The 23,949-nt window shown below is 39.2% G+C and overlaps 3 protein-coding genes across 4 annotated transcripts; all 3 read left to right on the forward strand.

The window, feature by feature from the left end:
* The first annotated feature begins 389 nt into the window (after positions 1–389).
* Positions 390–22,162, forward strand: LOC114746675 (probable inactive receptor kinase At4g23740). 2 transcript variants are annotated; one of them, XM_028934919.1, is made up of 5 exons: positions 390–678; positions 1,280–2,521; positions 2,934–3,883; positions 16,966–16,968; positions 22,152–22,162. In XM_028934919.1, exons 1-3 carry the CDS (start codon positions 675–677, stop codon positions 3,593–3,595), a joined length of 1,908 nt encoding a protein of 635 aa, XP_028790752.1. In that variant the 5' UTR covers positions 390–674; the 3' UTR covers positions 3,596–3,883; positions 16,966–16,968; positions 22,152–22,162. The 2 variants fall into 2 exon arrangements, with proteins under 2 accessions (XP_028790752.1, XP_028790751.1); XM_028934918.1 differs by lacking the exon at positions 390–678 and having other exon boundaries at positions 863–2,521.
* LOC114746677 (ubiquitin-conjugating enzyme E2 10) lies at positions 5,448–8,222 on the forward strand. The gene is made up of 5 exons (XM_028934921.1): positions 5,448–5,630; positions 5,743–5,820; positions 6,627–6,754; positions 7,170–7,274; positions 7,767–8,222. The coding sequence occupies exons 2-5, from the start codon at positions 5,751–5,753 to the stop codon at positions 7,908–7,910; spliced, it is 447 nt and encodes a 148-aa protein (XP_028790754.1). The 5' UTR covers positions 5,448–5,630; positions 5,743–5,750; the 3' UTR covers positions 7,911–8,222.
* On the forward strand, positions 19,422–21,234 carry LOC114746676 (ethylene-responsive transcription factor CRF3-like). The gene has a single exon (XM_028934920.1). The coding sequence runs from the start codon at positions 19,913–19,915 to the stop codon at positions 20,957–20,959; it is 1,047 nt and encodes a 348-aa protein (XP_028790753.1). The 5' UTR covers positions 19,422–19,912; the 3' UTR covers positions 20,960–21,234.
* Positions 22,163–23,949: the final 1,787 nt, after the last annotated feature.

Raw genomic sequence — 23,949 nt, forward strand, 5'->3', positions numbered from 1 at the left:
AATATTTTATTCCGAGTCAAATAATTTTTTGACTGAAACGGTCGCTCTGTTGCAATTAAAATGAACCTTTGCCTCTGCGAACCAGACAAAGCTCACGAGCTCACTCCTCATTCCGCAATCTGCGGTTTCTTTATTTTCCCCTCCCAACTCACTCCCCACTCACGTTCCTACAATCAAGAAATTAGAACCGAAAAGGAATTGCAGCATGTGTAGATCCTCCAGGATCAATGGTAGGCCGGTAGCTATATGGCTTACTATCATTCCAATCAACTTTATGAATCCTCTTCGTATTTGTCTCATTACTCTAATGGCCTCACCCACATGCCCCTTCTCGTTCTTGCGGCATAAAATAATGATGTCTAAGCTTTAGCTTCTCACCAAATCGCTATCCAATGGGGTTTCTCTTCGCATTTGATGGATGTGACTCTGCTATTTCAGCAAGCATATGCCAAACTCGTCTTCTATCACCACCAAACGGTCTGGATCAGTATACTCCATGATTGCAATCCTCTCCAAATCAGATGGACCCCTATCTTTTTGATATGATCCATCTGGAGTGGCCCCCTACTGAATGCTGCTCTCTCTTTGACTTGTTCTTCTCAATTCATGCTGTGCTTACCAGGGGCATTGCCTTCTATCCATGGATCCTTAACTAGTTTGTCTGTTTGGAATCCATGAGTAAGTAATCCTTTTTCATCCTGATGAAATTAAGTTTATTGTGCTTCTCTGCTTGATTCCCCTGAAAGTTTCAGAATCATCATATAATAATCCAGAAATTGCAATAGAAAAGAAAAAAGGACGTTTGTCCCTTTTCTTGTTACATGTCACTTAAACGAAGGGAGGAGGAAGAATAAATCAAAGGTTCTGCTTCTATGTTTTTTCTTTTGTACGTTTCTCATTTATTTCCCCAAAACGATCTAATTTTCTTCCTGTCACTGGAATATTGGCTGCTGGATGAAGTTCTAGTTTCAAAGTTTGGTTTGTTTCTTTTTCTGTTGTGGTCACTTGGCAACCAAACAGAGTTGGTGAACAGAAAAAAAAAAAGGAAGTTAGTGTAAAGTTGATGTCAATTTCAAACGTGAGTTGCTTATTTTGACCCAAAACATAAGAGCGTATAATTTTATGTCGCAATCTCAGACAATAAGACCAAGGTATCAAGTAACAAACATACTGTACGCTCAAAGAAGCCTCACGAGTCATGTTCAATTATCTCTGATTCAACTCTACATTTTCATCGAATACTATCGCTTAATCTTCAGACCTTCTGCTTTTTCACCAGCTTATTACTGTAGAATCAATCAATACCTCCGGGAGATTATGGGAAACAGACTGGAATTGTTGTTCGTGTTCTCAACAGCCTTCACGGTTGGAGCAATGTTCCTTCGTGTTGGAGCCGAGCCAGTGGAAGATAAACAAGCCTTGCTTGACTTCCTGCACAATATAAACCACTCTCATGCTCTAAACTGGGAAGAGAAATCTTCAGCATGCCATAGCTGGAAGGGAGTCACCTGCGATAGAGAACATTCCAGAGTCATAGCCCTTCATTTACCTGCAGTTGGATTGAGCGGTCCAATACCACCGAAGACCCTAAGTCGCCTCTCAGCACTTCAGACTCTGAATCTAAAATCCAATAGCATAACGGGTCCTTTTCCTTCTGGTTTCTCTGAGCTTAAGAATTTAACCTATCTTGACATTCAATTCAACGAGTTTTCTGGCCTATTACCGCCAGATTTCTCAGTTTGGAAGTATTTGACTGTTGCTGATTTTTCCAACAACTTTTTTAATGGGAGCATTCCTTCATCAATTTCGAATCTGATTCATCTCACATCTTTAGTCCTGGCAAACAACTCGCTTTCGGGTGAAATTCCTAATATCAATATTCCTACCCTGCAAGAACTGAATCTGGCCAACAATAAGCTTAGTGGGACGGTGCCCAACTCCCTTCAGAGATTCCCAAGTTGGGCGTTCTCAGGGAACAATCTTTCATCGGCAAATGCTCAACCAAGAAAGAAAACGTCAAAAAAACTTGGTAAGTCGGCTTTAATAGGTATAATTCTGGGTTGCAGTGGGCTGGCGTTTGGAGTTATTGCAGCTTGCTTGCTTTTGTGCTACTATGATAAAAGAGGTGAAAATGGGCTAGCAATGAAATCTCAGAAAAAAGTCACGTTTCTCAAAAAGGATATCTCCGAGAGTCATTGCAGAAAAAACAAGATTGAGTTCTTTGAGGATTGCAATTTCGCGTTTGACCTGGAGGATCTGTTGAGAGCATCTGCTGAGGTGCTCGGCAAGGGGACCTATGGCACAACATATAAGGCAAATCTAGAGGACGCTACCACTGTGGCGGTGAAGAGACTGAAAGAGGTCATCATCGGAAAACGCGAGTTTGAACAGCAGATGGAGGTTGTGGGAAGGATTAGGCACGACAATGTGGCAGCTCTAAGGGCATATTACTATTCCAAGGAGGAGAAACTTATGATCTATGATTACTATGAACACAGTAGCGTTTCTGCTATGTTGCACGGTATGTTTAACCTTTTCCCCTCTCTGGAAAACAACTGTTCGTTATATTTATCTCCATTCCCTCCATCTATTCTTCTTCCTGGGTCTATGAATTCAGTATTGCTTTTGTCGAAGATCGTATTTTAGTTTCTATGTTATCATACACGAAGAATCTAATTTGAATCAAAACAAAAGATCAGATTTTTCATTTTCATATGCAAGATGTGCTCAGCTGCTCATTCATTGAATGAGAAATTCAGACGACGCAATATCCCTCTGTTATTCCACAGTTTTTCAAACCTCTGTCATTGCATGCTGTTTAATTGAACGCATCATTATATAGGACTTAGATTGTCTCTGAATTTCAACAAGTATAATGATATTCAATCTCTGAATTTCAACAAGTACAATGATATTCGGATATCAATATGCAGGTAGAAGAGGGGAAGAAAGGATTTCTTTGGATTGGCATGGCAGACTGAGGATCGCAGTGGGTGCAGCAAGAGGAATAGCTCACGTCCATGCTCAACAAGGAGGAAAACTTGTCCATGGAAATATAAAAGCCTCGAACATCTTCCTCAACTCCGAAGGATACGGCTGTATTTCTGACATTGGTTTAGCAACACTGATGAGTCCAATAGTGCCACCGTCTCTAAGAAGTGCTGGCTACCGTGCTCCGGAAGTAACAGACCCCAGAAAAGCAAGCCACGCATCTGACGTCTACAGTTTTGGGGTGTTTCTGTTGGAGCTTTTGACTGGAAAAGGCCCCATGCACACCACAGGAAGTGAGGAGGCCGTCCACCTGGTTAGGTGGGTGAATTCTGTGGTCAGAGAGGAATGGACAGCAGAAGTGTTTGATGTCCAATTGCTGAGATTTCCAAATATAGAGGAAGAAATGGTTCAAATGTTACAACTTGCGATGGCATGTGTTGTTAGAGTTCCAGAGCAGAGACCAACAATGCCAGATGTTTTAAGAACGATGGAGGAAATTGGTCGACCAAATGCCGAGAATCGGCTATCTTCTGAATCCAGATCAGCAGCTTCCACCCCGACTCCACCAGCAATTGACATGCCTTCTTCCTCTGTGGATGCTTAGAATTAATTATTCCTCGATTTCGACTTTATTCTTTTACAGAAGATATTATGTGTTTTGCTGTCTTCTTGTATCCCTCTCCAGTTAAACAAATATGTGGTTGTAAGTAGTTCATCTGCCAACCTAAGTTTAGGTGATATCAAAGTCAAATTGGGTCCCTGCGTGGACAATGCGTTATATACTTTGGGAGTTTAATTATCATGGTTGTGGCGTTTGGGCTCCAAGATCAAAGCAAGGGTTAAACGTTTCGCATAAGTTGTTATCGTCGATTAAGATTTTATGCGTTATATGGTGATTTAACAGAAAAGATCACCTTTTCAAGTGATTTCCGCCAACTCCACTTGATTCGTTAAAGTGTTAAACTGCTCTATGTATATCTTGCAACACTATCTCTATAATTAATTCTAAATTAATAGTTGTAGCTTCTCTGTACATGAAAAGCAGCTATGGATAAACGTTAATAACTGTGGGGCATTGCCCCTGCCTAAAGAAATTTCTTTGTCTCACTATTACATGTATGATATGTATCAATCGCCTATAATACTTGACACTGTTATTTTTTATGGCATTTAACCTTTTTCCTCTATTCTACCTGTTCACTATAAACACCACATAGCTTTGTGTTATCTCTCCATTAATCATGTCTCCACTGTAGTATCAAGATGAGCCTAATTCTACCTCTACTTAAATGATTGATTGACTATTCACTCTTTTGACTATATTTATAAATTATTTTCAACATATTTCATGCAGATCAAGAAAAATTTTAAATATTATTAACTCTCATTTTAAATTTAATAACTTTTTAATTTTATCCATATTTAATATATATCATACCTTATTGAAATAAAGTCAATACAATATTAAATTAAAGGTAAAACTATATATTCATATAAATTTTTTGGGGAAATTGCAAAAAAAGACCTTGGAATTGTAAAAACGCAGATAGAGACCCTTGACAACTTCACTTTGGGTTTTGACAAGAATAATATGCCCTGAAGTTGTCAAAACCCAAAGTGAAGTTGTCAAGGGTCCCTATTTGCGTTTTGCAATTCCAATGTCTTTTTTTGCAATTTCCCAAATTTTTTTTTGCCTTATAAATAGGAGCACAGGAGAATATGAAAATCATATTAGATGATTAAAAACTAACCCAATCTTCCAAAATATTAACACCCAATAAAAAAGTTATTGTAATATATATATTCATCATCTTAATATTAGTATTTTATTAACTCCATTTATATTAGCATCTCTATATTACACATTTAATATCACTCATAATTTTTTTCCCAATAAGATCTTAAATTTTGGGATGCAAAAATTATATAGGACTACCTTAATTAGATTGAAAAATGCTAGAATCTAAATCGACGATAATGAGTACTATTAAAAAAATAAATAAGAACAAAAAAGTAATATTTTGATTTTAAATCTAGAATGTTTAATTTGATCTTCACATCAAAGATTTTGAGTTTTGCATGGAAGCAGAGCGCCAAAAACCGTTGACGGGAGGTAAAGCAGCGGACGGCGACAAAGGGCTCAAAATACAGTGGTTAAGACCGAGCCTAAACGCGGGAAATCACGAACTTGACTGATTCCCCGCGCATAGTGCGTGAACGATGGACGGACGGAGAGAACGACGTCGTCAAGGAGATGTATTCTGCAAATGCCGTTCCATTTTGGCGGCCGCTTGCGGACTGGGAGGAAAGTAAGGGTTATATTTCGTACATAAAACGCTTGGCTGAGGGAGGGACCCAGCTTACAGAATGAGAAAAAAGAAAAAATTAATAATACATAAATAATAGCAGGAGAAGAAGAAAGAAAGAAGGAAAGAAAGAAGCCACTTGCACTCCGGGGAAAAAAAAAAAAGAAAAAAGAAAAAAGAAAGAAGCCACCCAACCAGAGGAGGGGGCTGGATCGATCCCATACCCCAACCTACGCATTTCTATAAGAGATATTTGCCATTTCAAATCAATCGGTTTTCCGTTTCAACTCTATCTTTTTCTTCCGAATCGAGGACCTCTCACGTTTCTCTCTGGTATGATCTATTCCTGTGTTGGCCTTTTACTAGTTATTCCGATGCATGCACATATCTATGCGTACGCGTTGTGTTTTGGCTTTGATATGAGATGATCTGGCCTCCTCGTTAGGTTTCACCATGGCATCGAAGCGGATCTTGAAGGAACTCAAGGATTTGCAGAAGGATCCACCTACTTCTTGCAGCGCCGGTATCGCATTCCGTCTGTCCTTCGTTATCTTTCATACAATGTTTTTCCTTACTTGATTTTGCAGTGCCGTTATTACTTCTATTTTTTCTATAATTTTCGGTGCCTGTTTTGTTGTTCATGTTTTCTATTTAAATTTGGTGATCGTGCTTGTATCTTTTCCGGCTTGTCATATGTTCTTTAGTTTGTAGCATTCATGTTTGTTGATTGGATGTTATTTCTCTTCGATTTCTCGTTGTTATTCTTACTGTTCTTTCTGGAACATCTTGAATTGATACGTTGACTATTTTTTGGGGCATTGGTATGCGTGGATGACGTTTAAGATTGGTCGGGCTGCCTACAATTGTGGAGCCTTCTTCCATTAAGAAAGTTAGTGCTTGCTTGGTCCCGTTCAGTTGGGGGGTTATATCCTTATAGGTTCAGGAAAACAGGGCTAGATGTCATGTCTTGTGGTATCAATATGATGGTCTTAATATGCGATTCGGTATGTACTTATTTTAATTGAATCTCATCGTTAGGTCATAAGTGTCACCAAAATTAGCATCTCAACGAAAGAACGGTTTTGGCTTTGCCATGTTCACTTCTAGGCACCATGTTTATGGCGTCTTCATGAGTAGAAGGGGGATCCAACTACATTTGCTGCTATGTAATAGAATCTTTGAGGATTTTATGTCCTATTTGTCTTATTTGCCAAACAAACTACTAATGAAATGATTCTGGCCAATGTGCTAAAATCTAATTTGCCAATCTAGCTGTGCTAATATACCATTTGACGGGTTCTTATCTCCCATGCTTTGTCATTTGAGCAGGTCCTGTTGCTGAAGATATGTTTCATTGGCAAGCAACAATTATGGGTCCTCCTGACAGTCCTTATGCTGGAGGTGTTTTCCTAGTTACTATCCATTTTCCTCCAGATTACCCCTTTAAGCCACCCAAGGTTTGTAATTCATTCACGTTCTTTGCGGTGGCTGCTAATTATTTCATGTTACTATGGTGCTTTCGTTATCTGTATCCACTTATTTTCTAGTTTAGCATTCATGATGACATGATTTACTTTTCATTTTCACTTGTTTACTTTGTATTTTTCCTCTTCCTGGGAGATTTATCAATATCAAATGCTTTTTCTTTCTTTCCCATTTTAATTTTATCCCAATAATCAGTATGTAGTGCCCAGTGTCTACTCACTCAAAAAATGAGTAACATTTGATATTCTCATTTCACGCCTTTTTTTGGGAAGATTTAACAAGGTTTCTGTGTATATTTTTACATGTGATGTACACCATCATCAATCGCCATGTAACTTCTTCAATCTGTCTCTTATGCCTAATCATGTATGACGATGGATCATGCAGGTTGCGTTCAGGACTAAGGTATTCCACCCAAACATAAATAGCAATGGAAGCATTTGTCTTGACATATTGAAGGAACAATGGAGCCCTGCTTTAACTATATCAAAGGTTCGCATGTTTATTATTTCAGATAATGAGTAAATTCTTTGTTCCTTGGAAGTACATTACTTTTACTCTTCAGAGCAATCCTTATGGAAACTTGATCTGATGACATCGTCTAAAATAAGCAACACCTGAACAATCCATTACTCAGACGCCAAGTTCATTTTTCACAACAACAGCGGAAGGAATTGATTTGTCCAACATACTAGTCAACGCTTCTTTTTTTTTTTCCTTCTTTTTTTCTTTTTTTTCCCTATATTTGTATGCTGTGGCAGTCATGCATGATTGAGCTGCGTCAGCATGGCCATGTTTGATTAATTTTAAACAACTCAACTCATGCTTGGGGTCTATGACATGTATCTTCCGCAAACAGGCAGATATTTCATTTCTGTAGTTGAGGTTTTATAGCGTCCCAGATATAAAATTCCCTCATTCAGATTAAGTTGCCTAATTGCGACTAATCTTTATTTAATATTTTCATTTGTCTTGCATCGTTAGGTGTTACTATCTATTTGTTCCCTGTTGACGGACCCAAACCCTGATGATCCTTTGGTTCCTGAGATCGCCCACATGTACAAGACAGACAAGAACAAGTATGAGTCAACTGCAAGAAGTTGGACCCAGAAATATGCTATGGGCTAAGTGACCTTTGGCCTGTGTGAGGGAGAGCCCTTGTATTTCCAGCGTTCAGGCCTAACAAGCTGTGTACGAATATTTGTTGTCTTCAATATTGAATGGATTAAGGCCCTCCTGTTGAAGATGGATGCGGGAAAACGTTTCCTCTGTTGTTTGTATTGCAAATTATATTTTTAAAACAAGACAAAATGTGGCTCCATTAACTGTTTCTTACAACATATTACCATTTTGACTGTGCATAATAATTTTCTTTTTCGAATTTATGAACTTGAGCCCTGCATGAATCTGGTTTACTTTTTAAGGTTGGTTGGATTCTTATTCCTGGCTTTATGTGAGTTACTGCTTTTTTCCTGAGATTATTGGGTTCGTTTTGAGTTTATACTCTATGAATGGAAGAGGATAAAGTTGAGTCCTTCAGTTTGAGTATGACATCTCGCAGTTAATTTGGTTAGCTATTGCTGTAGCTAGCATGATTGCATGAGCAGATGGTGTTGGTTGAATCAGAGGCCTGTGTCGATTGAAAGTTGGACAAATGGAGGGAGAGAAGTAGATGATTGGCAGGGCACTGGTCATTCGATGTTTGCGAGGAGATCTGTACTGGGTTTGTTAATAATGCCACCCATATCTTGGGAGGATTCTTGAAAGTTTGGATACTTAGCGGGGTCGGTGGGCCTTACCCAGCCAAGTAATCAGCTACTTCATTCTGCTTCTTAACAGTCTCGAGAGCGACCCTGGCAAGAATAATAATACCTTGAGCCAGGAGTGGGCGATATTTTGACCAAAAAGCAGGTCTCTGGCTGTGGTTGAGCATTAGTTTGCAAATCAAATTCCTGCACATTCATACAGGAACTTGTAAACTGTTTTAAATAATGGATTGAAGCACGATGTCAGCAATCCTACCAATATGAGCATGTGAGAAGATTAGCTGCCCAGAAATACCAGCCCGTCCCCATGAGCACTGCTGCTTGTGCCACCAAGCTACATATACGCCGAATATTATTACAAACAAAAGAATTGAATTGAATATGCACGACTTGTGAGTTATGACCCATCCAGGTGTAGTCTTGTGATCCGATAGCGGTAGAGTAAGTACAACTGAACTGCCATAGCTTCCAAAGCCAGAGATACTAAAGATGAGAAATGATTGTTGCAACTTGCAAGCAGAGCCTTTTAAGTTTTAAATTTGAACGCGGTGGAGGAGAGGCGCCTGAAATAACTCCAAATTATGTGGCTTAATAAAATTTAAAACTTAATATCATACTTCATCAACAGGTTAGCCGATAAATTCAGGCAAACCCATTTTAAGGGATATGTATGATACTTATACTTCGCCTACCTATATATTTGTATTTCATGAATGGGCTTTGGTTTTTAACTTGTTACTTGCTGGTGACTTGCACTTGTCTTCTCGCCTCTCCGGTCATGGAGGAGGATTCCTGTATTAATCCCACAGAAGTGGGTATTGGCTGGGTTCTCTACGGCAAAATAGTTTTCTCCAAGTTAGTCAGTTGGTCATGCCTGTTAAGTCGAAGTTTGTCGTAATGACATCGATAGATTGTAGCTCCCTTATTTCCTTCATTATCTCTCTTATTTTACTTCGTTTTTTTAATTATTTAGTATTTGATACTATTCACTAATCCCGATTTGAGTCTCTGAGTCAAGCTCCGGTTATGAGAAAAACCACTAGCAACTTTTATTATTATTATTATTATTTTCTAATTTCATTTCCTATTAATAGCAATATTCCCTCTTTTTTTTTTGGGTACTGTATTAATAGCAATATTTCTGCGTCAGTCCTAATAAGAGAAAAATGGTGCAGTCCACTAAAGGTGGATGATTGACCCATGACCAAGTTATGGGTTAAAGTCCATCACTGGCCGAACTATATCAAAGAAAAACGACAAATTCCACAATATGACCGAAAGGGCCCATTGTGAGTTTTCCCCCGCAGGCCGAGGTCATGAGTTTACAGAGAAAATAAATAGGCCCAGAGGGAGTAAAATGGATATTTAAACCATCAATAAATTTGCAGGTTTGCCAACTTTTATTTGGGACACCAGTAGGCGGTTCGAGGAGAAAATAAGGAAAATTAATGAAAATCTTAAATTCCAAATTAACTGAAACAAAATGGGATGCCCCATGCTCAGCTCAAAAAAAAAAAGGGATGCCCGATGCGTTGGGTTCAAAGTCAATTGAAGCTTTCTCGGTTTACACGTTCATGGGTCCTACTCCCACGTATACATCTCGCGAGGGATTTCACTGTTCCATTTTAATGGCTACTCCGACCCTGCTCCTCCTTCGTTAAATCACACAGTAGGTTATTAAAATTAATTAATTGTAAAAAAACTAATATCTGTTCCACATTATTTCTACTTTCCAAAATACTTTTAAGATAGATTATATAAAGCTATTTTCGGTAACGCGTCATGAATAATATTTCGTGATCTAAAATGAGTGCAGTATTTACAACGAACTAAAAAGGTCCTATACTACCATGACATGAAATGGGAATCGCATTGTCTTTTGAAGCATATGAAACGTCATTTTTAATGGCGATAGCGGCCAAAACATGCCTGGCCTAGCTTCGTAATGTCACGGGATTATAATTTTGTATGTAATGTCATGGATGTGCATGTACGTTATGCCCGTATTTATGCAAGAAAATGAGCTAGTACATATACGTACATTAACATAGTTCAATAATTCAATAATAAAATAAATGCATGAACTCACTGAATACTATAATTAAAGGCTCGATTCTCGTTAATCAGAGTTTACCTAGCTGGTTACCCTTGGATATCTCAGTGCCCCTACTATTAGATCTGCCGACTGACCATGAAATTTACGAGAATAGAGTTACAAAATGCACAGGAAAGGCCTAGGACACACTCACACACACCAGCATCGATATTATATAATCTGCAGCTCAGAAAGTGCCAACCCATATAGCATTTTTATTATATTAAAATTAAGAAATCAGATGCTTAAATATCTAATTAAGTAAGAAACGTCGTGATCCATGTCGTGTTTCGTTTTAATAACATCTTGAATGATGGGTTTAGTGCTGACTTTCTCAGTTCATTATTCACATGCACCCACGTCCAACGTCAGCACGTAGCTTTTTGATAAACTATACATGTATATATAGTAGATACCTTAATATTCATTTAGCCCACCAATTTATTTATTTATTTATTTTTTTTAGAAGAAACTCCATAACCATTTCATTTGATTTCTCTGAATAAATCAAATGGCCAATGGGTAGTGCCCACGAGTGGATTGGAAGAACGTGGCCCCTGAAAATCCGGTTCATTTGTTTGAAAAGCCTAAATCAAATACCTAATCTCAGTTCCACACATACACTTCTGGCGCCAATTGTCTCTTCTGAGGACAACACACATTGGCCCAGTTTGAATCCTCATATCTATCACCACTGCCCCATTAACGCTACTCTTTCGTCACTGTTCCTATAATTGTTTATAACTTGATTAGTTACTCGAATTAAATGCACTATAAAATTAATTAGTGGGATTTAACTTCTAATCTCTGAACTCATCCTGAGCTGGACCTGTCCGTAGACAATTCTATATTGACTTTGATTAATAGCCCGTGTGTGTCTGATGAGTTACATAATTGTCAATGTCAATTGCCAAATTTTATAAATAGTTTTGGAAGATGATCCGCAGAAGAGATTAGGAATTACCAGTGTTGAAGGATCTCATGTTGCCCACTAATAGTGTTTCAGATGATACCAAAAATGAATGAATTATTAAGAGGAATCAGGAGTGGGAACCCAACTTCGTTTTTGCAGGAAGAAAGAAAAATTAGAAACCACACATGTATTGCATTAATACTAGTGGCAGGGAAGAAAACCATACATATAATCAGACTATATAAAACCAAATTCATACTAGTGCAGCTCCTCTCAATTTCCAATTTTTTCCATTTCTTCAATATTTCTTCACACATTTAATCAGATCGACTCCGATTTCTTTAATATATTTTCATAAATTTTTATGTGTCTTGAATGTTTGAAAATAAATACAATCTTAAGAAAAAGAAATCAATCATTGTCTCTCCAACAGATACATTGCACAAGAAAAAAATATACCAGTTGTCTGCAATCATAGAAAGCCAAGAGTGGTGTGTGTACAGTGAGCGATATGCCTTTTCAGTCTTTAACAGACATAACATATGTAAAATCCAAAATATTCTGTGTCTGTCTTTATAATCAAACCCAATTTCAGGTTTTTTAGTTGTGAATGACGTGGGATCAAGAAATATGTTCCTTCACCTTCATCCAACCCCAAATTTTGAGGCACAAAACGTTGGAGTTTCTACCAAATCCTCCTCCCGGCCAATTAACTAACACTTTCCGGAGACAAAAAGAAAGAAGAAGGAAAAAACATGGATTCTAAATTCCAAAATTAACAAGCTCACTGTTAAGTGCAAATTATTGGTCAACAAAACCACAAGACCCAAAGCTCACTTATAATACTATGTTTCTTGTCAAGTGTAGGATTTTTTTAAGAGCAAAAGAGGGCCACATCATGTCCACATGGTGAAACACGCATGCCGGTATCTAGGAGGCCGTAATCGGCGCCGGTAACCGGCGGTGAACGGTGAAATGTCAGTGGGGCCTGGCCAACAGTCACCCTTCTCTGTCGTCCTTACCTATCTGCAGACAAAATCTCTCCGAGGAGCCTACTCACCTCAAACCCCATTTGCTCATCAATATGCAATTTAAATTACTTCAATAACATATAATTATGCAGACTGTATTGAAGGCATGAATACTGCAGTTTGCGACCTTTTGTTTTTGGTTTTATTTTGGGGATAATAACTTCGCCGAACATGTTGCGAAGATATTTTGTGTGGGATTTAGTGCAACTGATCATGATACTGTTTATTAACATTTTCATAATGCACGTCCGACCCACACTTTGAGAGATATTTTGCAGATATTAGCTAGCGAACGCAGATTAATTTCAGACCTTGAAATATATCATTGTTTAAGTAACTCCAATTCCAGAGAGCATCACGTGACGTGCTTGAACTTGAGTGAAATATTCTCATTTTATAATACTCCTATCTTCACTTTCAAATTAAGAATACAATTAACCCCACAACCTGTTTTAATTTTTTTCCCTTTCCTCCAAATTGAATCCGTGAGCCCACCAGCTAAATATCAATCAGCTCGGTTTCATTATCTTTTTCTTCTTTCCTTTTGATCATTTTGAACACACTATAAAGATGACAAGAATCCTACGAAATTAAACCTTGCATTGGCAGGGGTAATTCCCGAAATATATTAAATTTAAATAAAAATTAAAGAACCTAACATTTTCCCAGTGACGGGAATCACTGAATCTATGGGTATAATTTGTTGAATAGTACTCATCCAGTCACTTTAATGTAAGATCTAATTTATTATTATTGGAAAAATAATTGATGGGGTTAATTTAAAAAAAAAAGATAAACATGTTAAATAAATCTTATACATAGGATTAACACCAACTTTTCAATTAGGTCCTACGTTAAAGATGATAGGAGTATCAATTAGAGGTCATCATGGTTGGTTAATTTTTTTCGCCTGGTTGATTTATGATCAAGTAAATTTGAGATGGGCGCGGAGAATTAATATTGCTGTTGAGGGATCTTGGACTTGGAAATCTACTGATCTCTGTGTGTGTGTTCATTTAATTTAGTCATTTTTTCTTGTTCCCGGCATCTCGATTGAACGAAAGAGTACAATTAACGGTGCTACATTAATTACATTACAGAGTAGGACAAAAAAGTGTAATCATATGCCCACCTTATTAGTACATGTATGTGAGCGAAAATTCGACCAATTAGCTATCACAATAACTCAGTACTCAGGATGGGAAAAATAAAACACACAATGGATAATGATGCAAAGCTGATTCTTTGTTGATAAGTACTACAAATTGTAAAAAGAAAGAACAAAAGAACACTTCAACAAAGTAAAACTGCTCGGCTCCAACAACGACTCTTGTGTAAAAGGCGTGATGTACTGCGAGGGAGAAAACAATTAACATTGAAAATTAAATTCTATATTTTGCAAAAACTAAACAAATGATCTGTGTGCGTGTGTGTGCGGATCTTTATATACTTTTGAAGCTTTTTCTTTAGTTTCCCTTTTAGGAAATTTATTGATTACAATCCCACAGCTAGAGGCAACTAAAAATGCGTGAAATAAAGGCTAAGCTTTTGAACCGAGTGAACGTGTTGGCTTTTTGATGTGCGGAATTAGTAATTAGTGAAACAACACGAGAAGGCATGTGAAAGAAATTAAGTTGCTGTCTTGCCAAGGAAGGAAAAATCTGAGGAGGAACCAGAATGATGCAGTCAAACGGTCATTGCTAGGTGTTTTGAGAGTTTCTCTGACGGAAAGAATATAAAAGTGGGGGAAGCCATCATGTTGATCTGCGATGATGATCTGGTTCTGCTAATGGAGCCTTCTGGTTCAAAATTTAAAGACAGTATTGCACAGAGTGACGCAGAGAGAGAGAGAGAGAGAGTAAGACACGCAGAAAACCAACATCCCTTGCTTCCAAAAGAAGTTAATTTGCGGGACGTGTTACTGTTACTGTGCCATGAATAAAATTAGTTATCTTCTTGAGCGTCCCCATTTTACAGTATATTTTAAATCCCATCACCTGCAGCCTGCCCCGCCTTCTTTAAATGTTGCTCCCATGGAAAATCGAGCTGCCTTTGTTTGATTTAACACACACCACCTTGATGTTAAGACCGACACGATAATAAAGTTTTCAATGTTCTGAATCTGAGCCAAAATGGCCCTCCTTTTAAGAACAGATCTTGTTTCATTAGTTTTTTTTGGTTTTCAATTTATTACCAACACTTGGGGATTATCATCTGCTGTACATTAATGCATCATCAATATATATACTAACTATGTTTATATGTGCAAATCTCGTTTATTTCCGCCATATTAAAAATCTCAGCAGACCCCTACATTTCTCTCTCTTTCCTGTCCCATTTGGAGTCATTCTTCATGCTCGTATTCAGTTCATTGTTCATGAATGTATTTTTTTCGCAAGAACGCAGGTCAAAATCCGTTCTTGATTAAAAACAGTGCCTTATAGTCTCACGATCGACTTTGTTTAATCTTATATGAGAAGGATGAATGAGTCAGAGCACCGTGGCCGATAGGCGCAAGAAGAATAGCAAGTAATATTATTGAAGCATTAAAAGATTGATTAACAGGGAGAAGTGAAAGAAGGCCTTTGTTTAGGAATCCAGAAATGAATCCCACTCGTGTACGTGAAGAAGCTAAGGGTGATATTATACATTTATTAGGGAAAAAAGAAAAAGGAGTTAAACTGATGGTGCGTGGGCGTGTGACCGACTTTAAATTAAAGTTGAAAGTAATCAAGAAAAGAGTGTGAAAAGTTAATTAGTAAAGGGAGGGAAGAGCGTAAAATATTAATTGGAGTTTAGCCTGAGGGATCTGCCGCAGCAGACGATATGTAAATATATTAACATGGAATTAAACAAAACAACTGGAAACCAATTAATGAAGGCTGAAATTGTCGTTTCAAGTGCGGAATGCAAGTTGCGGTGCAGATAAGCCTTCAACTCAACATTTCAACATGGATCCGGCTGACTGCACATGTACGTACGGATATACATGTATTCTCTCTCCCTCCCTCTCTTTATATATATATAGAGAGAGAGAGAGAGAGAGATGAGTGTGACAATAGCTAGTAAGAAAATATTAAGCCAACAATATGATGATACATTGGGGAGGACTCATTAATTAAGAAGTGATTTGACTAGACACCTACAACAACACTAGGCTTTCCTCTTACACACCCCCCTATATTCTTAGTGTTTCTAAAACTGGATCATTAATAATAAGCAACTGGCTAAACAGATCATTGTTAATTGAGCAGGACCCCTGACCACAACAATATAATGTTCCCAGTGACGTGCAAGTTGAGCCAAATTCACGACCACCGTCCCTTCTTTCTCTGACATTTCAATTCACATAACCTCATCATGCGCGTCCACAAATAACCAACCCCCCCCCCCCCAAAAAAAATCAACAAGAAACAAATTTAAGAGTAGGGATAGGAGTGTATGATTAATTAGAATTGATGTTCACTAGTTCACAGGAAATTAGATACACTGCATGCACGTCCACAAAATTGTTCTATAACATATATTGCTCGCGGCAGCACTGAAAATTTGATGGTTCGAGTATGACATGACATTACATCTTTATGTGAATGATTATCCCCCAATTATTGATTGACACATATCAACCTTTGTCCTAGTTGGACTCGTGGGAGCCAGGTTACGCCCGTCAACACCTGCCCTTTGATGTTTTGTTTTCTGCTTTTGTTGTTTTAACCTTTTAATTTTTACTATGGGAATGAATACAAAACCAGTCGCCCCTGCCCTGTTTGTTTTATGCGTCGTATTTGACGTGTAGCTATTTCTGGGATATTTTTCTTAAGGCCGGACTTGGCCCATGACAATTTATTTCAAGCCGTGGTTTTAATCAAATTTAGCAATGCAAGCAGTTTAGCGCGTTGTGACAAAATTAAGGTTAAAAGTTAACAACAAGCTATTGATTGAGATGATGATGGTTTCACTCTCTTAAAAAAAACACAAGTTCAAATCTTGAAAAACGTACTTATTAGGAAGGCTGTTCCTTAACCACTACAAGATCCAAAGGAAATAGTCTGAAATACGATATGATTTGAGGATACCCTTGTTGCATATAAAAAAAATTTAAGGTCAAGAATTCAATGGGAAGCGGCGGTGACGTGGCTTGTTTTGCTGGGGCGGGATGGCTATCCATTGCATAAAGTTTTGTTTTGTGTGATTAGTAATAGTACACCCGTTTCCTTAGCCACGCACACAACTAAACATGTACGTACAAAAATAAAATTAAGAATTAGCCAACTGCCAAAAAAGGAAAGGCCTTTTTGTTGCGGGCAATTTTGATTCAATCATACTCAGAACATAATTATTATTAATTTGCAGCACATTATTTTAAATTTTTATTCAGCTTGTGAATATGCATAAATAGAACAATATCTCGGTTATATATGGGTGGCTATGAATGATAAATTGGTACTCCTCTGGTTCTTAATATAAGACTCAATATTAGAGTTGGTTTTGATTCTAAATATAAGACCCATTTATCATATTTATCAATTTTCTCTAAATTACTCCCTCAACTATAATTAAGTAGAAGAAGGAGAGGGGGTATTAAGAAAGATGATTATAGTGTTTTAGGAAAAATATGTCACTTTTCTTATAATTAATTAACTTACCTAACTTTCTTATTCTAATCAAATTAGTTAAATGGGTCTTATATTAAGGACTGGAGGAGTAGTATATATAAATGCTGAAAATCACAGATGATAATGGGATTGTGTTCAGCATTGGCTTGCAACATAAACAATAGTAATAAGTGGTCCTTCGAGAAATGAAACTAAATTAAACAGCAATAGAGTTTTGATGGTGGGAGTGTTTTAATTTTCTCAATTCTGGAAAGAACCGCAGTAAACAACAGGGCTTGATTGGTGCAGTTACGTTGTTGTGTTTTATTTTAATGCAAGGAGTACTATGCTTCTATGGTGGGGGGTTGTGTACGCACCTCAATTATTAAATTTTAAAAGAAAAGACGCACCCATCGGCAGGGAAGGACGTGCCCCCTCTGTGGATTCACAAACTAATATCCAGGTGTCATGTAATTATTTTGTCCACCCACATTGTTTTTCTCTTCTTTTTAAATAACCCGCTCCACAGTCAAAAATGAAATCAACAACCTGCTAGCACGTCGTTCATCTCTTTTAATTCTTGCGATATCCTCGTTCGGTTCTTAGAATCGATCATTCATAGATAAAATTTTTGTGCGTAATAGGTTTTTTTTTCTTTACAATTTCTAAAATCAAAGAATACATTTTCAATAATTTAATACCATTTATTTGCGATAGATCTGTATGAAAAATATTTCAGATAATAATTTTGTGGGGGGGACAAGATTAAAAACTCATTTATCATAAATCCAATTAAAAAATGAAAAGAAAGTAAAAATAATATTGAAAATATGAGTCTCAAATTAAGACTCCAAAATGATGTTTTAGCGAGTAAAATATCAGGATATTAGAATAGAGTATATTTTTGCTGATGATTCTAACGAATACATTCACTTGCAAACCCTGTGATGAACAGGTCTCATAGGTCAGCCGTAATCACTATTCGTATTGAAGGGGGAAATAATGGTTTCAAACTCAAATTAATAAGTTAATTATATTTTTGACGGTTAATAAGTTGATTATTAATGTGCAAGAACTTTAAATCATTTTATTAGACTTTTTTTTTATAAAAAAAAACACTATTGGTCAAAATGACCCTGGAGATGAAAATCTACAAGTTTTTTCAACAAAATCTTGATAGTCATATATACACTTTTTTTTTCCTGGGATTAAACTGAGATTGTAATTCGAGGATAATTTTGTAGAACAGATGTAACGCGCCATCTGAGGTTTAGAACAAACCGTTACAGTCAGAGTTCCCTGTTTAAGCGAGGCTAAACTCAATTATTAATGACGTTAATGATAATAACGTGCGGGTAATGCCAGCGTGGCGGGAGTGAAGAGTGCAAGGCACGAGTCCTTTAGGCGGCTGGAATAGGTATGTCTGCAGGAAAAAAATAACGGAATTATGAAAGGCGGCGAGTTCTAGGCTGCTGACCACGTTAGTTATAGCCGTAAAAAGTTAAAAAAATGCATGGATTTTAATGGCGGGGCAAAAAATCGAAGCTCAAAAGCTTTTCACCCCCATCAAAAACTACTGACTCCCTCGCTCACCCCACATTGCGCTGCGCGTGTTGGTACTTCTTAGCCCTCAGCGGCCGCCAAATATTAAATGATCTAAACATCCCAGTGAATCTCATTCATCCATGCTCTCCCCATCAGGAAAAGATTACTACCGCTTTTGATTAGTCAAAGAGTGATTTGACCCCCTAACCTTAAGGGACCGGGTATCTTGGGTCTCACGTGACTGTCATCACGGTGTCCGAGGTTGGATTCATATGATTGCTCGCCACCGTCGGATGCTGCCTCATTGGCCCAGATCTCTTCTATGGGCCCCGTCCTAGCAACGTGTCCCCATCGCAAGGATGCGGCTGGTCGTATCATAACGCCCCTGCTCCATCACCGGACTAGAGATTTCCCCAACCCCGCTTCCTTCTCTTCTCAACAAAATCACCTTCAATTTCAAAATGAAGCGAACGAACCAAGGGGTGGCAGTTCTTTTACTATTATTTATGTTTATTATTATTTATACTCACATTAGAGAGACACGAAAGAAAGAAAGAGAATATGATGAATATTATATTATATTATAATAGTCTGATATTGCGAGCGTCCTCATTTGGGATGTTGGATCCTATAAAAGGGCGATTTCGGTGCTCCGGTCTCCACGGCACCTAAGGTGTTTTTCGCCAAGCGCTTGTTTTACTCGCCGACCCAGCTCCACTAAGTCTCCAAGAATCTGCATACTTTTTCCTTGTATTTTCTCAGCTCTGAATCCCGAGATATCTCCCGTTAGCCCTGATTCTCGTGCGAAGTTTCAAGGGAAGAGTCGGCCATATATAGTCGCTGAACCATTTAAGCCCTTTCACTCCGCCTTCGAATTTTGAGGAACCTCCGGCGTCATCTTCCTCCGCCCATGATGTGAAAAAGCTCCTCTTTTCTCTTTATTCCTATCACTCTCTCGCTTTACCATCTCCATTTTTAATACTATTTCTGTAGCTTTTGTCCTTCCCACGCCCACCTTTGCACGTCTTTTTGGCCGATTTCTGAGCATAATACCTTTGGAGTGCTCATCATGAATTAAAGCTTCTATCTTCTTCTTCACGATTCTCTTTTCATTCCTGAGGTCGGCCCCTATTTGTTTCGCCAACATTTGACTCTTGTTTGCCACAGCACAGAAACACAAAAATCATGGAGCAAAGCATCCTATGCAAATACACAGTGCATCACAGTGTTACCAAGAAGCTCGCGAGGCCCAAGGGCTCTGATTTGAGCAATCCCACAGAGCCCCGAGTCGTACGGATATCCGTAACTGATCCGGATGCCACAGACTCCTCCAGCGACGAGGAAGGAGAGTTTCTGGGTCGACCCAGAGTGAAGCGGTATGTGAACCAGATTGACATCGAAACTAGCGCGAGAAACGGGGCCCTCCTCAACAATGCCCGGAAGAGGCCCGCCGGGAGCACCGCTGCTTGCCGTCGGCCGGCAAAGGTTTCCACGGCCAATAACGGCAGGAAGTTCCGAGGCGTGCGGCAAAGACCATGGGGGAAATGGGCGGCGGAGATTCGAGATCCAGCGAGACGAGTACGGCTCTGGTTGGGGACGTATGATACGGCAGAAGAAGCAGCCATGGTGTACGACAACGCGGCGATTAAGCTGCGAGGTCCCGATGCTTTGACGAACTTTGCTACCCCACCGGCGAGGGAGAAGGCCGAGGGGGAAGAAGTAGAAGTGACCGTGAAGCCGGAACTGAAAGTTTCAGTGCAGTCAGAAGCATCCGGTTCGGGATACGATTCGGGAGAGGAGTCTCATAATCTTTGTTCCCCGACATCGGTGCTTCAATTCAGGAGCAATTCGACCGAGGAAGCAGAGCCGGGAAAGGCTACGGAACCATGCGTAGCAGAGGCAGAAAGAGAAGAAACAGGGGAAGAGCCGTCTGGGGAGTGTGAAGGGGAAACAAGTCAAAGGAGGTTGTGGGAGGAGGAGGAATATTGGAGGATAGAGATGCCGGTGTGGGATGATGTGCTGATGAATTTTGAAACGCCAGAATACTCCCCGGTGATGTGGGAAGAACCGTCGCCGTTGTACTGCGAAACAACTGCGCGGGTTATGGCGGAGGAGATTGGAAGCGCGGGGGAGACAGATTGGGAGAGAATGTACTCGCCATCAGGGATGTGCCAGGTGGACGATTTCTTTCAAGACATTTTGTTGGGGTCAGATCCTCTGGTGGCGCTCTGAGACTGACACTGTCACTCTCTCACACACTTACCCCCTGCCGCCGTCCTCCCCCTGCTGACTCACTCCGCAGATTTTGTTCCGGTGGCAGAATCCGTTGCTTTATTTTTTCGTTTTCCTACAAAATATGAGTTTCTTTTCTTTTTTTTTCCCAAGTTCGTCGCGGCCAGATTTTGTTAAAATTACTTGAGTGATGCCTAATAATCAGGGCTGTTGGAGAATGTAAGATATGACCCCCAGATGTAATATGGACTCATGGAAGTATTTTTGTCGGGCTACGTTGTTTCCTTTTGCGCACAGGACCATTAAGCTAAACGCCGTCAGAATTTAGTAATTAGTGTATCGGTTGGAGATTCCCTGGGACTTGGGAAAAAGAATTGAAACAGAGTCTGAATTTGTATTGCGATTGTGACTGCGGTTGTGAATAAATAAAAACGAGATAAATATGTGACACAATTTTTTTTTTTTTGAAAAAAAGGAGGAGGCGTAGATTGCGGAGGATGGGGAGGGCGATGTGAATGGGCAGAGTTTTGCAACTGGTAATGGGAAAACGAGGACCAAAACCACGCCCTATAAGCACAACCACCCGCCGAAGACCCTTTTTACGTTGGCATCTCTGCCGCTCCACTTTATTATATATATTTCTCACCCCCATATTTCACCACTCTCTCCATATATAATCCATTCTCGTTCACTAATGTTTGCCCGCTCTTAATTTTATATTTATCTCCTCATCCTCAATATAATCCCACTCCTGATTAGCTCACTAATATTCATGCGATTTTATATCTTTGATCCCAAGTAGTCATTTTTCTTCTCTTACAATCTTAATTTCTATCAGTAACGGCGATTTTATATCCAAAGTTTATCAACCTGCCTCCAGTGTCACCCTCCATAAACGGCGATTTTATTTTGGGTCCATCCCAAAACCACGTGTCGCAGGTGCATTGAAAATTCAACTGAAACAGATATATTGTCCGTCCAACTCGCTGGACTTTCGACTGTTGGAAAGTTTGTCTCCTTGATTTTATTGCTTTTTCCAGTATGGGGTGCGATTTCTAAATTTCCATCATAAACGACATTTATTACTGTCTTAAATCCAATTATTAAGATACCTTAGTTATATGTTTTATTTTCAACAGTCGGCGTACAATCGGTCAGCGCCAAGAAGAAAATGTGAATCAAATACGTTGAGGGGTTTGTATGCGAACCATGCGAAGCAATTATCTCTTCGTGTCTTTCTCTCTCTCTCTGTTTTTTTTTTTTTTTGTGTGGACCTTCCCCTCTAGTGTTATATATATTGACTTAGCATGATGTTCATGAATTAGGTGTGTACTGTGTAGAATTAATTGGGAAAACACAAAACCACCGGCTATCGTGTGGAATGGGGGCAAAGGGGAAACTTGATATTGACATCTATGAGTGTATGCAGGTGAAGATTCCTGGGAACCCCCCCGCTGTTGCTGGCAACGGTTCAATCATTCCTCTGAATTTACATCCTTCCAAATTTTACATCAATTAAGTGGCGAGGAAAGCGTGGGAGAACGGAGACGAAGACGAGAAAAAGAAAGTGGTGAGAAATTAGGTGGGCGTAGGGAGCGATGAGGCCTTTGCCAAAATGTTTGAAGGTGGGCACATGCTGTGTCATCCATGCAGTGTTTCGGTTTTGTCACCTCGCCCAGTTGCACCCTATGTGAAAAGGCCACGTTCCTGCTCCTCGGGTCCCCCGCCAGTCTCATTCATGCCCCTGCCCTCCCCGTTTCTACACGCTCTCAAAGTCGTTGCCTTTTCATATTCCACACGCACCTACTTGTCTAATGTGTCTCCACTCCCTTCGGTTCCCCTCCCCAGCACGTTGGATCCCCTCACTGCACGCTCACTTTAATTTCCTCACTCCTCTTTTACCCCAATTTCTTTGATCATCACCAGCCTCTGGTTCGCAAGAAACATAAGGTTTATATATTGTATCCCTTTCTTGAGCTGGAACAAATATTCTCTCATCAGTTTGGTTTGAACTAAAACCCCAAATAGTGATGAGATCCCGCATAGTGGAGTCTCTCGAATTTGATGTGTTTAATTAATTTGGTGAGGGTAGGGAGGAGAGCGGAGCGGCCGGGGGGCCAAGGTGTACGGAAATTACAGTGTGGCAGGCCAAGGGAGAAAAAGACAGAAGAACACGCGACGTGGGGAAAAGAGAAATATTTAGAAAATGACCCTCTCATAATTGTTGACCATACGTTTCTCCACATTCCACAGATTATGTAGCTGTCACCCGCTTGTTATGCATATCTGTATTTATAGCCCTGTATTCCCCGTGACCCTTTTCCTGGTTGTGGAATTCGTATCCTCTACATGCTTTCTCAATTCACCCTGCCACTTCATTCTTTTCCATCCACAATGCTAACAGCAACTGCCAATAGCAATCACATCCCTGTTATATTAAGGGCCTGCTTGTTTTAGCGTTCCAATCAAACTGTTATTGCCTGTTTGATTGGACCACGTGAATGGAAATTACATGTAATCCTAATGCATCCCTGCATTTCTAATGTTTGGTTGGTCCAAAACAATGTAATGGGCATTATATTCTCAAATTCAGTAATACGGATTACATTCAAAAACTTATGCAATCCCCATTACCACTGCTCAGAATCCACTCTTGACTTTTCTACCCTTCATCCTCGTCATGGTGTGGCTTCATCTTTCGAATCACATCGAAAACAATCTTTGCTTGCATGCTTCTCCTCACCGCCGACAGCCACCATTGGCTACATCTTATAGTCTAAAGTAGAACCACATCGTCCTTGCGTATTTCTTATCCAAAAAGAACTCGCTCGAATTTGAAGACCACGATTGCTCTTCTAGATTCAAACCCAAAATTTTTCCTATTCAAAATCTAAAGCCATGATTGTTATTTTGTTCTCGGCCGACAATGGACAGGGGGGGAGGGCGTTGGGTGACTGGAAGAGAGTTTTCTCTGCTAGGGATATTTTTGT

Source organism: Neltuma alba, unplaced genomic scaffold, assembly GCF_004799145.2.
Source record: "Neltuma alba isolate B1F8T4 unplaced genomic scaffold, ASM479914v2 tig00005084_pilon, whole genome shotgun sequence".
Taxonomy (NCBI): Eukaryota; Viridiplantae; Streptophyta; class Magnoliopsida; order Fabales; family Fabaceae; genus Neltuma; species Neltuma alba.